Source organism: Octopus sinensis, unplaced genomic scaffold, assembly GCF_006345805.1.
Source record: "Octopus sinensis unplaced genomic scaffold, ASM634580v1 Contig15565, whole genome shotgun sequence".
In the NCBI taxonomy this organism is placed as follows: domain Eukaryota; kingdom Metazoa; phylum Mollusca; class Cephalopoda; order Octopoda; family Octopodidae; genus Octopus; species Octopus sinensis.
The window spans coordinates 12501-26441 of record NW_021833798.1 but is presented as its reverse complement, the minus strand read 5'-3'; the positions used below and the strand labels follow the sequence as shown (position 1 = coordinate 26441).

Genomic DNA, 13941 nt, shown 5'->3' with positions numbered 1-13941 from the left:
GCTCCAGCATGGCCGCAGTCAAATAACTGAAACAAGTAAAAGAGTAAAAAGAGAGTAAAGTATTTATCTAGAATAAATTTAATTAATTTACTTAAATCTGATTTACATGGACAAATTAATCTAACCTTGGGGTCAGAGTAAAAATTTTCCTTATGGTCTTTCAAAGTTATTCTAGGGTGCATAGGTACATAAGGTTCAGTTTTATTATCTAAATTATATTTCATCATTATTAATTTAGAGTCTTTATTTATATTATAGAGTATATTTTCTGGAACAATATTATATTTTTCATTTCTTTCTTTAATAGGATATCATATAATTTAATATCTAGTTTATAGAGGTTCTTAGTTTTATCTGATTGTACTATAATACCTTCCATATTTCACATTTCTTTTATTTTAATAGCTAAATTTCTTAAATATTCATTATGTCAATTTTGGGTATTTATGAAAATTAAATTTTTTTACCTCCTTCCAAATATTGTTCTCTAAAACCTGAATTTCTCTATTATATGGAAGTTCCTTCCTAGATTTAAATTTTCAGTTAATATGATTATTATTCTCTACATCATTAATGTTAGATATGTTACAACTATCATAGTAGGCTTTCCATTTAATCCTAGAAATAAAATCTTTAATATTATAAATCAGTTTTAAAATATGTTCCTTTCTAGATGGTATGGGAATATCCTTCAAAGATGAATTCCCAAAAAGTGGTTCTATTTTACCTGCAAGTTCCATAACTGACGAAAATGAGGGTAAATGCACTCAGAAACATTAGGTAAAAATACAACAACAACAACAACAATAATAATAATAATAATAAACAACAACAACAACAACAATAATAGGGAATATTATTCCAAACTTACAGGGAAAAATTCAGTTTAGAAATACTAAATCAAATTTCACAAAATATAATATATATATATATAAAAATTAGAAAAAAATATAGGTATATATATATATATATATATATATATATATATATATTATATATATATATATATATGTATGTATATACATATATATGTATATATAGTTAATCCAAACATGAAAGCACAAAAAAAACACAACAACGCGAGGACGTGGAACAAATATAGTATTATTGGACGCTCAGGAAGGAAGGGAAGAAGGAGGGTTTTACGTTTTGAGCGGAGCTCTTCGTCAGAAACATAGGAGACGGAAGGATCCAGAGAAGGGAAGACAGAGCAAAAAAAATCGCCAACGGTACACACGCAGTCACATGCATGTATGGATGTGTTTATGTGGGTGTATAAGAGTCCATTGGTATTGGTACCATTTATAGATGGTCACTAGTTCTGATCAAGCCATTTGCCAAAGAAGTAAGAGCCCGGCATAAATCCATGCGTTTATAAAAAGCTGTTTAGTGACTGCAGCATCACTCATTCTTACTGGAGTTATCGTGGCCACTGAAAATAATAAAAGATGGAAATACGTTTATTATATACTAGCAGTATCGCCCGGCATTGCTCGGGTTTGTAAGGGAAATAACTATATAAACATTTTTAGAGATGTAAAGTATAATAGCCATCTCAATATGGCTAACCACAAAGGTGGGGTGTTACTGTAGCTTTTTACGTTCTGAGATTTAATAATAAATTTTTAGAGAGTTACTTCCCTTATATATGCCAAAAATGCATTAAAATGGAAAAAAATGATGGTAAATTTGTTTTTAAATCGTAGACTCATCGTAGACGCGCGCTAATACCCAGAAGGGCTCGATATGAATCACGACTATAAGATACCCAGTTTTGGTTAAACTGCACCGCAAAATGTGGGAGTAGATAGGAATCTAAATCGTAGGAGACAGACAGCACACAACCTCACTTTTATATATAAAGATTAGCAATGCATACAGCCATATTGTATTATTTGTTCCTTTCTTATGGGCAGAATCATCACTGCTTGTTTATTATTGCTTGTTTAAAAGTGAAAAGGGAAGGTACACTTTGCATGGGTTTGCATAGAAGTGTTTTCTTTTCTTAAGAAAGATCACATAGGCGCAGGAGTGGCTGTGTGGTAAGTAGCTTGCTTACCAACCACATGGTTCCGGGTTCAGTCCCACTGCGTGGCACCTTGGGCAAGTGTCTTCTGCTATAGCCCCGGGCCGACCAAAGCCTTGTGAGTGGATTTGGTGGATGGAAATTGAAAGAAGCCTGTCGTATATATGTATGTGTGTGTATGTTTGTGTGTCTGTGTTTGTCCCCTAGCATTGCTTGACAACCGATGCTGGTGTGTTTATGTCCCCGTCACTAAGCAGTTCGGCAAAGAGACCAATAGAATAAGTACTGGGCTTGCAAAGAATAAGTCCCGGGGTCGATTTGCTCGACTAAAGGAGGTGCTCCAGCATGGCCGCAGTCAAATGACTGAAACAAGTAAAAGAGAAAGAGAAAGAGATTACGAATCTAGGAAATATATTTCTTTTTAAAGTTTAATTTTTCTTAAAGAAACGTTCACTGCTCCTTCCCCCACCCATCACCTACCTGCTTTCAAGAACCTAAAAAAGCCTTTCACAGGGTCCCCCAATCCCTTATCTGGTGGTCGATGCGGAAACTGGAGATTGACGAATGGCTAATAAGGGCTGTACAGGCCCTATACAAAGAGGCTGTCAGCAAGGTTAGGATTGGCGACTCCCCTGGCACCTGTGCCGGTGGCACGTAAAAAGCACCCGCTACACTCATGAAGTGGTTGGTGTTAGGAAGGGCATCCAGCTGTAGAAACACTGCTAGATCAGACAGGAGCCTGGTGCAGCCTCCTTGGCTTCCAAGACCCTGGTCGAACCGTCCAACCCGTGCTAGCGTAGAAAACGGACGTTAAACGATGATGATGATGATGATGATGACGTTTCATTTTCATCTGATGTTTCACGCATTCATAGATTGATATGAAATAGCAGAGGAAAAAAATATTAGAGCAGCCCCAGTCTGAACATAAAACAGGTAGGATATTTGGGCCGGATATGTCCAGTTTGAATGCAAAAGGGTTCACTGATCATTCCGTAATCTACAGCCTTTACATTAAAGATATAAAGATTATAATAATAATGATAATGAAATTATTGTATACAGTGCTCAGGTACACCACAACTTGTCAGAAAGTGCATATAAAGCATATGCAGTAATGTACAATGTATGAGTCAGATACATGCTTGCGTGTGTATGGAGGAGAGAAAATCAGGTGTAGTGTTGGCGAATCTTAGAAAGCATGGAAGTTTTGAAGGATGCAGTGCTCCAACAACTAACAACTGATGCCAGCAGTTTGTTCCATGCTTCAGCAACTCTCAGCATGAAAAAACGTTTCCGAAAGTCATGGGAGCTGTGCTGTTTTCTGACTTTGTAAACATGTCCACGGGTGTTAGACGGGTGGAGTTTGAAAAGGATATTATAGAACAATGTATAAAAGAAAATGAAGTAGCTTACCTGTTGTTTTGAAGCTGATGTTGTAGGAAGGATTGTCACAGGCTGAGGAATTGAGATCAAATCGTTTCTTGGAAAGAACAGTAAGGAAAAGCTGATCAAGTTCTGATTTTTGTACAAGAAATAATTTGCCCGGCTTATTGTCAGTTGCCCAATCCTCGTAGTCGTAGTCGGCTTCATTGGGATAACTGTTGTTAAATGAAGCGTACACAGTGACCACACCACACTGGACACCCACCTGGAGAAAATAACAATAGATGTAACATACAGAGTGACCGCACCAAATTGGGTACTCACCCACAGAAAATAACAACAGTTATAATATACAGAGTGACCACACCAAACTGGAAATTCACCTGGAGAATATAACAACAGATATAATATACAGAGTGACCACACCACACTGGACATTCACCTGGAGAATATAACAACAGATATAATATACACAGTGACCACACCACACTGGACATTCACCTAGAGAAAATAACAACAGATATAATATACAAAGTGACCACACCACATTGGACATTCACCTGGAGAAAATAGCAACAGATATAATATACAGTGACCACACCACACTGGACATTCACCTGGAGAAAATAACAACAGATATAATATACAGAGTGACCACACCACACTGGACATTCACCTGGAGAAAATAACAACAGATATAATATACAAAGTGACCACACCACATTGGACATTCACCTGGAGAAAATAACAACAGATATAATATACAGTGACCACACCACACTGGACATTCACCTGGAGAAAATAACAACAGATATAATATACAGAGTGACCAGACCACACTGGACATTCACATGGAGAAAATAACAACAGATATAATATACAGAGTGACCACACCACACTGGACACTCACCTGGAGAAAATAACAACAGATATAATATACAGAGTGACCAGACCACACTGGACATTCACCTGGAGAACATAACAACAGATATAATATACAGAGTGACCACACCACACTGGACATTCACCTGGAGAAAATAACAACAGATATAATATACAGAGTGACCACACCACACTGGACATTCACCTGGAGAAAATAACAACAGATATAATATACAAAGTGACCACACCACATTGGACATTCACCTGGAGAAAATAACAACAGATATAATATACAGTGACCACACCACACTGGACATTCACCTGGAGAAAATAACAACAGATATAATATACAGAGTGACCAGACCACACTGGACATTCACATGGAGAAAATAACAACAGATATAATATACAGAGTGACCACACCACACTGGACATTCACCTGGAGAAAATAACAACAGATATAATATACAGAGTGACCAGACCACACTGAACATTCACCTGGAGAACATAACAACAGATATAATATACAGAGTGACCACACAACACTGGACATTCACCTGGAGAACATAACAACAGATATAATATACAGAGTGACCACACCACACTGGACATTCACCTGGAGAACATAACAACAGATATAATATACAGAGTGACCACACCACACTGGACATTCACCTAGAGAAAATAACAACAGATATAATATACAGAGTGACCACACCACACTGGACATTCACCTGGAGAACATAACAACAGATATAATATACTGAGTGACCACACCACACTGGACATTCACCTGCAGAAAATAACAACAGATATAATATACAGAGTGACCACACCACACTGGACATTCACCTGCAGAAAATAAGAACAGATATAATATACAGAGTGACCACACCACACTGGACATTCACCTGCAGAAAATAAGAACAGATATAATATACAGAGTGACCACACCACACTGGACATTCACCTGCAGAAAATAACAACAGATATAATATACAGAGTGACCACACCACACTGGACATTCACCTGCAGAAAATAAGAACAGATATAATATACAGAGTAACCACACAGCACTGGACATTCACATAGAGAAAATAACAACAGATATAACATACAGAGTGACCACACCACACTGGACATTCACCTGGAGAAAATAACAACAGATATAACATACAGAGTGACCACACCACACTGGACATTCACCTGGAGAAAATAACAACAGATATAATATACAGAGTGACCACACCACACTGGACATTCACCTGCAGAAAATAACAACAGATATAATATACAGAGTGACCACACCACACTGGACATTCACCTGCAGAAAATAAGAACAGATATAACATACAGAGTGACCACACCACACTGGACATTCACATGGAGAAAATAAAAACAGATATAACATACAGAGTGACCACACCACACTGGACATTCACATGGAGAAAATAAAAACAGATATAACATACAGAGTGACCACACCACACTGGACATTCACCTGGAGAAAATAACAACAGATATAATATACAGAGTGACCACACCACACTGGACATTCACCTGCAGAAAATAACAACAGATATAATATACAGAGTGACCACACCACACTGGACATTCACCTGCAGAAAATAAGAACAGATATAATATACAGAGTGACCACACCACACTGGACATTCACCTGGAGAAAATAACAACAGATATAACATACAGAGTGACCACACCACACTGGACATTCACCTGGAGAAAATAACAACAGATATAACATACAGAGTGACCACACCACACTGGACATTCACCTGGAGAAAATAACAACAGATATAATATACAGTGACCACACCACACTGGACATTCACCTGGAGAAAATAACAACAGATATAATATACAGAGTGACCACACCACACTGGACATTCACATGGAGAAAATAACAACAGATATAATATACAGAGTGACCACACCACACTGGACATTCACCTGGAGAAAATAACAACAGATATAGTATACAGAGTGACCACACCACACTGGACATTCACCTGGAGAACATAACAACAGATATAATATACAGAGTGACCACACCACACTGGACATTCACCTTGAGAACATAACAACAGATATAATATACAGAGTGACCACACCACACTGGACATTCACCTGCAGAAAATAACAACAGATATAATATACAGAGCGACCACACCACACTGGACATTCACCTGGAGAAAATAACAACAGATATAATATACAGAGTGACCACACCACACTGGACATTCACCTGGAGAACATAACAACAGATATAATATACAGAGTGACCACACCACACTGGACATTCACCTGGAGAAAATAACAACAGATATAATATACAGAGTGACCACACCACACTGGACACTCACCTGGAGAAAATAACAACAGATATAATATACAGAGTGACCACAACACACTGGACATTCACCTGGAGAACAAAACAATACATATAATATACACAGTGACCACACCACCCTGGACATTCACCTGGAGAAAATAACAACAGATATAATATACAGAGTGACAACACCACACTGGACATTCACCCAGAAAAAAGAACAACAGATATAATATACAGAGTGACCACACCACACTGGATAGTCACTTGGAGAAAATAACAACAGATATAATATACAGAGTGACCACACCACACTGGACATTCACCTGCAGAAAATAACAACAGATATAATATACAGAGTGACCACACCACACGGGACATTCATATGGAGAAAATAACAACAGATATAATAGACACAGTGACCACACCACACCGGACACTCACATGGAGAACATAACAACAGATATAATATACAGAGTGACCACACCACACTGGACATTCACCTGCAGAAAATAACAACAGATATAATATACACAGTGACCACACCACACCGGACATTCACATGGAGAACATAACAACAGATATAATATACAGTGACCACACCACACTGGACATTCACCTGGAGAAAATAACAACAGATATAATATACAGAGTGACCACACCACACTGGACATTCACCAGGAGAACATAACAACAGATATAATATACAGAGTGACCACACCACACTGGACATTCACCTGGAGAAAATAACAACAGATATAATATACAGAGTGACCACACCACACTGGACATTCACCTGGAGAAAATAACAACAGATATAACATACAGAGTGACCACACCACACTGGACATTCACATGGAGAACATAACAACAGATATAACATACAGAGTGACCACACCACACTGGACATTCACCTGGAGAACATAACAACAGATATAATATACAGAGTGACCACACCACACCGGACATTCACCTGGAGAAAATAACAACAGATATAATATACAGAGTGACCACACCACACTGGACATTCACCAGGAGAACATAACAACAGATATAATATACAGAGTGACCACACCACACTGGACATTCACCTGGAGAAAATAACAACAGATATAACATACAGAGTGACCACACCACACTGGACATTCACCTGGAGAAAATAACAACAGATATAACATACAGAGTGACCACACCACACTGGACATTCACATGGAGAACATAACAACAGATATAACATACAGAGTGACCACACCACACTGGACATTCACCTGGAGAACATAACAACAGATATAATATACACAGTGACCACACCACACCGGACATTCACATGGAGAACATAACAACAGATATAATATACAGAGTGACCACACCACACTGGACATTCACCTGGAGAAAATAACAACAGATATAATATACAGAGTGACCACACCACACTGGACATTCACCAGGAGAACATAACAACAGATATAATATACAGAGTGACCACACCACACTGGACATTCACCTGGAGAAAATAACAACAGATATAACATACAGAGTGACCACACCACACTGGACATTCACCTAGAGAAAATAACAACAGATATAACATACAGAGTGACCACACCACACTGGACATTCACATGGAGAACATAACAACAGATATAACATACAGAGTGACCACACCACACTGGACATTCACCTGGAGAACATAACAACAGATATAATATACAGAGTGACCACACCACACTGGACATTCACCTGGAGAAAACAACAACAGATATAACATACAGAGTGACCACACCACACTGGACATTCACCTGGAGAAAATAACAACAGATATAATATACAGAGTGACCACACCACACTGGACATTCACCTGGAGAACATAACAACAGATATAATATACACAGTGACCACACCACACTGGACATTCACCTGGAGAAAATAACAACAGATATAATATACAGAGTGACCACACCACACTGGACATTCACCTGCAGAAAATAACAACAGATATAATATACAGAGTGACCACACCACACTGGACATTCACCTGCAGAAAATAACAACAGATATAATATACAGAGTGACAACACCACACTGGACATTCACCCAGAAAAAAGAACAACAGATATAATATACAGAGTGACCACACCACACTGGATAGTCACTTGGAGAAAATAACAACAGATATAATATACACAGTGACCACACCACACTGGATAGTCACTTGGAGAAAATAACAACAGATATAATATACAGAGTGACCACACCACACTGGACATTCACCTGCAGAAAATAACAACAGATATAATATACAGAGTGACCACACCACACTGGACATTCACCTGCAGAAAATAACAACAGATATAATATACAGAGTGACCACACCACACTGGACATTCACCCAGAAAAAAGAATAACAGATATAATATACAGAGTGACCACACCACACTGGACATTCACCTGGACAAAATAACAACAGATATAATATACAGAGTGACCACACCACACTGGACATTCACCTGGAGAAAATAACAATAGATATAATATACAGTGACTGCACTAAACTGGACACTCATGAAAAGCATATAACATATACAGTGTTATAGGTGCAGGTGTGGCTGTGTGGTAAGTAGCTTGTTTACCAACCACATGGTTCCGGGTTCAGTCCCACTGCGTGGCATCTTGGGCAAGTGTCTTCTACTATAGCCTCTGGTCAAATAAAGAGACCGATAGAATAAGTACTGGGCTTACAAAAGAATAAGTCCCGGGGTCGAGTTGCTCGATTAAAGGCGGTGCTCCAGCATGGCCGCAGTCAAATGACTGAAACAAGTAAAAGAGTAAAAGAGTGTCCCTGATTTCATCTGACTGCTTCATTTAGAAAAGACGTCCAAACTGTGTCCCTTAAACCCTCTGTGTCCACCTATTGTCTCTTCCACCTTACTACAACATTGTCTTCTCAGAAGTAGCTATTTACATACCAGCCACTTCAAACTAAATTTGGCACACCCGTTTCTGCCCTCTTCATCACACATTCTATGTCTAAACCCCACTTTTCCTGTACTAACCACTATGCCCAATCCTTTCTCCACCCACACAATGTCGACCCACTCTCCAGAATTCCCTCCTTTGTCCACATTTATCTTGCAGCCATAAATCTCCCAATTAAACATTAATAATAAGAATGTGACCATCCAGTCTTGGAAGGACTAAGAGGTTTATGGGTACTGTCCCGTCTTTCTCACTCATCCATAAAATTAGAAAACCACAACTCAGTTGATATTGTTCTAGAATATTCATCTTACCAGAACTGTTGTACCCAAGGTGGACTTTGCCATGTTGTTGATCTGCAGGACTTGTTGTTTTGTCTCGTTAGTTTTTGGAATGGCCATATTGAGTAATGAAGTTTCGTTCTGAACAACGGCCGGAGCTGAAGACAGAAGGTAACATTTAAGAAAACACAATATAGCAGTTAAATACAATACAATACAATACCATACCATACCATACCATACCATATGGTATATCATATAATATAATATAATATAACTAGCAGTACAGCCTGGCTTTGCTTGGACTGAACCCAGAACCATGTGGTTCGTAAGCAAGCTACTTACCACACAGCCACTCCTATGCCTATACACACACACACACACACATATATATATAATTAGGAAAAAAAACACTTGTTATCAATTCAAAATGAACAATTAAATTACACCATCTAGAAAATTACATATAATAGAAATATTAAAATTAAAATAACAATAAAATAATTAAGTAATAAATATACTTTAATATATATATATATAGCCTCGTCTGGCACCTGTGTCGGTGGCACATAAAATCAGCCACTACACTCTCGGAGTGGTTGGCGTTAGGAAGGGCATCCAGCTGTAGAAACACTGCCAGATCTGACTGGCCTGGTGCAGCCTTCGGGCTTGCCAGACCCCAGTTGAACCGTCCAACCCATGCTAGCATGGAAAGCGGACGTTAAACGATGATGATGATGATGATGATGATATATATATATATATATTATATATATATATATATATATATATATATAAGTGCCACACTCTAGCAGTTGAGGGAACCTGTGGAAGAGGTAGACCCAGGAAGACCTGGGATGAGATGGTGAAGCATGACCTTCAAACACTGGACCTCACTGAGGCAATGACTGGTGACCGGGACCCCTGGAAATATGCTGTGCTTGAGAAGACTTGGCAAGCGCAACTGAGACCATAACCTTGTGGCCTATGCCAGGGGTGTAACCGGCCCACTTATGCATGCTTTTCCTTCATTGGACACTAAACTCTGCTTGCAAAAACTTGTTGAGGCTAGTTAAAATCAAAATCGAATTCGATGACTGGCATCCGTGCTAGTGGAGCACTAAGAGAACCATACGAGTGAGATCGGGGCCAGAGCAACAAGCTGGCCTCCGAGCCGATGGCACATTAAAAACATCATTTGAGCGCGATCATTACCTGTGTTGCCTTACTAGCACTTGTGCTGGTGGCATGTGAAAAAGCATTCGAGCGAGGTCATTGCCAGTGCCTCATTTAACTACTGTGACCAGCTCCATGGCCCCTGGCTACAAGTTCGGCCTGAAGGAAATATATATACTCTTTTACTCTTTTACTTGTTTCAGTCACTTCACTGCGGCCATGCTGGAGCACCGCCTTTAGTCGAGCAAACTCGACCCCGGGACTTATTCTTTTGTAAGCCCAGTACTTATTCTATCGGTCTCTTTTGCCAAACCGCTAAGTGACGGGGACGTAAACACACCAGCATCGGTTGTCAAGCAATGCTAGGGAGACAAACACATACACACACATATATATATATATATACATACATATATACGGCAGGCTTCTTTCAGTTTCCGTCTACCAAATCCACTCACAAGGCATTGGTCGGCCCGGGGCTATAGCAGAAGACACTTGCCCAAGATGCCACGCAGAGGGACTGAACCCGGAACAATATGGTTGGTTAGCTAGCTACTTACCACACAGCCACTCCTGCGCCTATATATATATATACTTAATTCACTGACCCCGAAAAGATGAAAGACAAAGTCGACCTTGATGGAATTTGAGCTCAGAACATAGTTGCAGACGAAATACTGCTAAGCATCTCACCCGGTGTGCTAACGATTCTGCCAGCTCACCGCCTACCACCACCACTGATAATGACAATTATTAAACATCAGACTTACCTTCACAGGAATCAGATTCAATTTCCCTCACAATAAAACCAATCTCATTATAATCTTTCAAGTTGATGAAATGTGTACAACTGGGTTCACTTGCTGCTGCAGTTAACTCAGACACTCTTGGATTGGCAACTCCAATTGTAAATATAGTGACGCCGTCATCTTTCAGTTTCTGAGCTGCCGTTACTGTTCTAATTTCACTATTTGAGTGTCCATCTGTGACCAAAACTAAAACTTTTGCAGCAACAGATTTTCTTGTATTTGTAAAGACACTGGTACGTACTTCGTCAAGAGCCAAGTCCGTAGCAGTACTACTACCATCATCATAACTTATAGCGTCAATAGCCTTTATTACTGCAGAGTTCGTACTGTGGGCACTTAAGGAAAATGACACAAGAGAAAAACTTGAAAATCTAATCACTGCAACACGTGTCTTATTTGGACCAATGTCTAGATTACGCACAATATTTTCCAAGAAGTTTTTTGTCTTATTAAAGTTAGGCTCTTGAACACTTCCGGATGAATCAATCAGGAAAACAAGGTCGATCTGGGCACTGGCGCAATCTGGAAAAATATTTAAAACAAACTTATCTTTATAAGTCTGTAAATATAAAATTCTTATTAAATTTATGCATTTGATTGTTTTTAAATTACAGCTGCAAGAATAAAAATAGGATGGATAAAATTCAGAGAGCCATTACACTTACGGGCAACAAAAGATCTCTCTGCATAAAAATGTAGATTGTAATATTTTTGTGAATGAAGAGCAATGCTACATGGTAGTGAAAAATGGGCCATGAATGAAAAGGACAACCGAAGACTAGAGAGGAATGAAGTTAGTATGCTCTGTTGGATGTTCAACATCAGTGTGCATGTATGATCAAGTGCTTGTGTATTGAGAAAAAATTAGGCATAAGAGGGAGTGTGGAAAAGAGACGACTGTGTTGGTTTGGGCATGTGATGTGTATGGATGAAGACAGTTGCATAAAGAAGTGGCTGTCGCTTAAATTAGATGGAATTGTGAGAGAAGAGACATGAGATGTGGTAAAGAGGGTACTGTGATGGTTTGGACATGTGGTGTGTATTGATGAAGAGAGTAGCATAAAGAAGTGGCTGTCACTTAAAATGGATGGAACATGTGGAAGGAGAAGAAACATGAGATGTAGGAAAGGAGGTACTGTGTTAGTTTGGGCATGTGATGTATATGGCTGAATACAGTTGTATAAAGAAGAGGCTGTCGTCTAAAATGGATGGAACTTGCGGAAGGAGAAGAGATATGAGATGTGCAAAAGAAGGGACTGTGATGGTTTGGACATGTGATGGGTATTGATGAAGAGAGCAGCATAAAGAAGTGGCTGTCGCTTAAATTAGATAGAACATGTGGAAGAAGAAACATGAGATGTGGGAAAGGAGGTACTGTGTTAGTTTGGGCATGTGGTGTGTATGGATGAAGACAGTTGCATAAAGAAGTGGCTGTCGCTTAAACTAGATGGAATTGTTAGAGAAGAGACATGGGAAAGAGGGGACTTTATTAGTTTGGACATGTGATGTATATGGCTGAATCTCTCTCTATTCGCTCAGTCGAAGTCGACGCTCGGTCACTCGTTGGATCAGTGTCCTCCAGTCAGTTCTATCCTGGGCCGCTTCCTTCAGATTGGTCATGTCCATTCCGGTATCACTCCTGATGGTGTCAAGCCAGCGGGTTCTTGGTCGGCCTCTTCCTCTCTTGCCACTGACCATTCCGAGCATGATGTCCTTCTCCAGATATTTCCTCCGCATAATATGACCGAAATATGCCAATCTACGCTTGGTGATCCTAGCTTCTAGCGACATTTTCGGCCTGATCTGCTTAAGAACTTCTCCATTGGTCGGCCTCTTCCTCTCTTGCCACTGACCATTCCGAGCATGATGTCCTTCTCCAGATATTTCCTCCGCATAATATGACCGAAATATGCCAACTATGCTTGGTGATCCTAGCTTCTAGCGACATTTTCGGCCTGATCTGCTTAAGAACTTCTCCATTGGTCGGCCTCTTCCTCTCTTGCCACTGACCATTCCGAGCATGATGTCCTTCTCCAGGGACTTCCTCCGCAT

The 13941-nt window shown here is 39.4% G+C and overlaps 1 protein-coding gene across 1 annotated transcript in view; it reads right to left on the bottom strand.

Annotated features, from left to right (window-relative positions):
* Positions 1 to 1137: 1137 nt before the first annotated feature.
* LOC115230439 overlaps positions 1138 to 13941 on the bottom strand; it is a 19983-nt gene continuing 7179 nt past the window's right edge. Inside the window, exons 3-6 of the mRNA XM_029800633.2 lie at positions 11851 to 12411; positions 9938 to 10062; positions 3443 to 3677; positions 1138 to 1432 (exon numbers count right to left, since the gene is read on the bottom strand). Of these exons, the coding sequence (XP_029656493.1) occupies positions 1326 to 1432; positions 3443 to 3677; positions 9938 to 10062; positions 11851 to 12411 (1028 nt within the window). The 3' untranslated portion in view covers positions 1138 to 1325. The remainder of the gene's footprint in view (positions 1433 to 3442; positions 3678 to 9937; positions 10063 to 11850; positions 12412 to 13941) is intronic.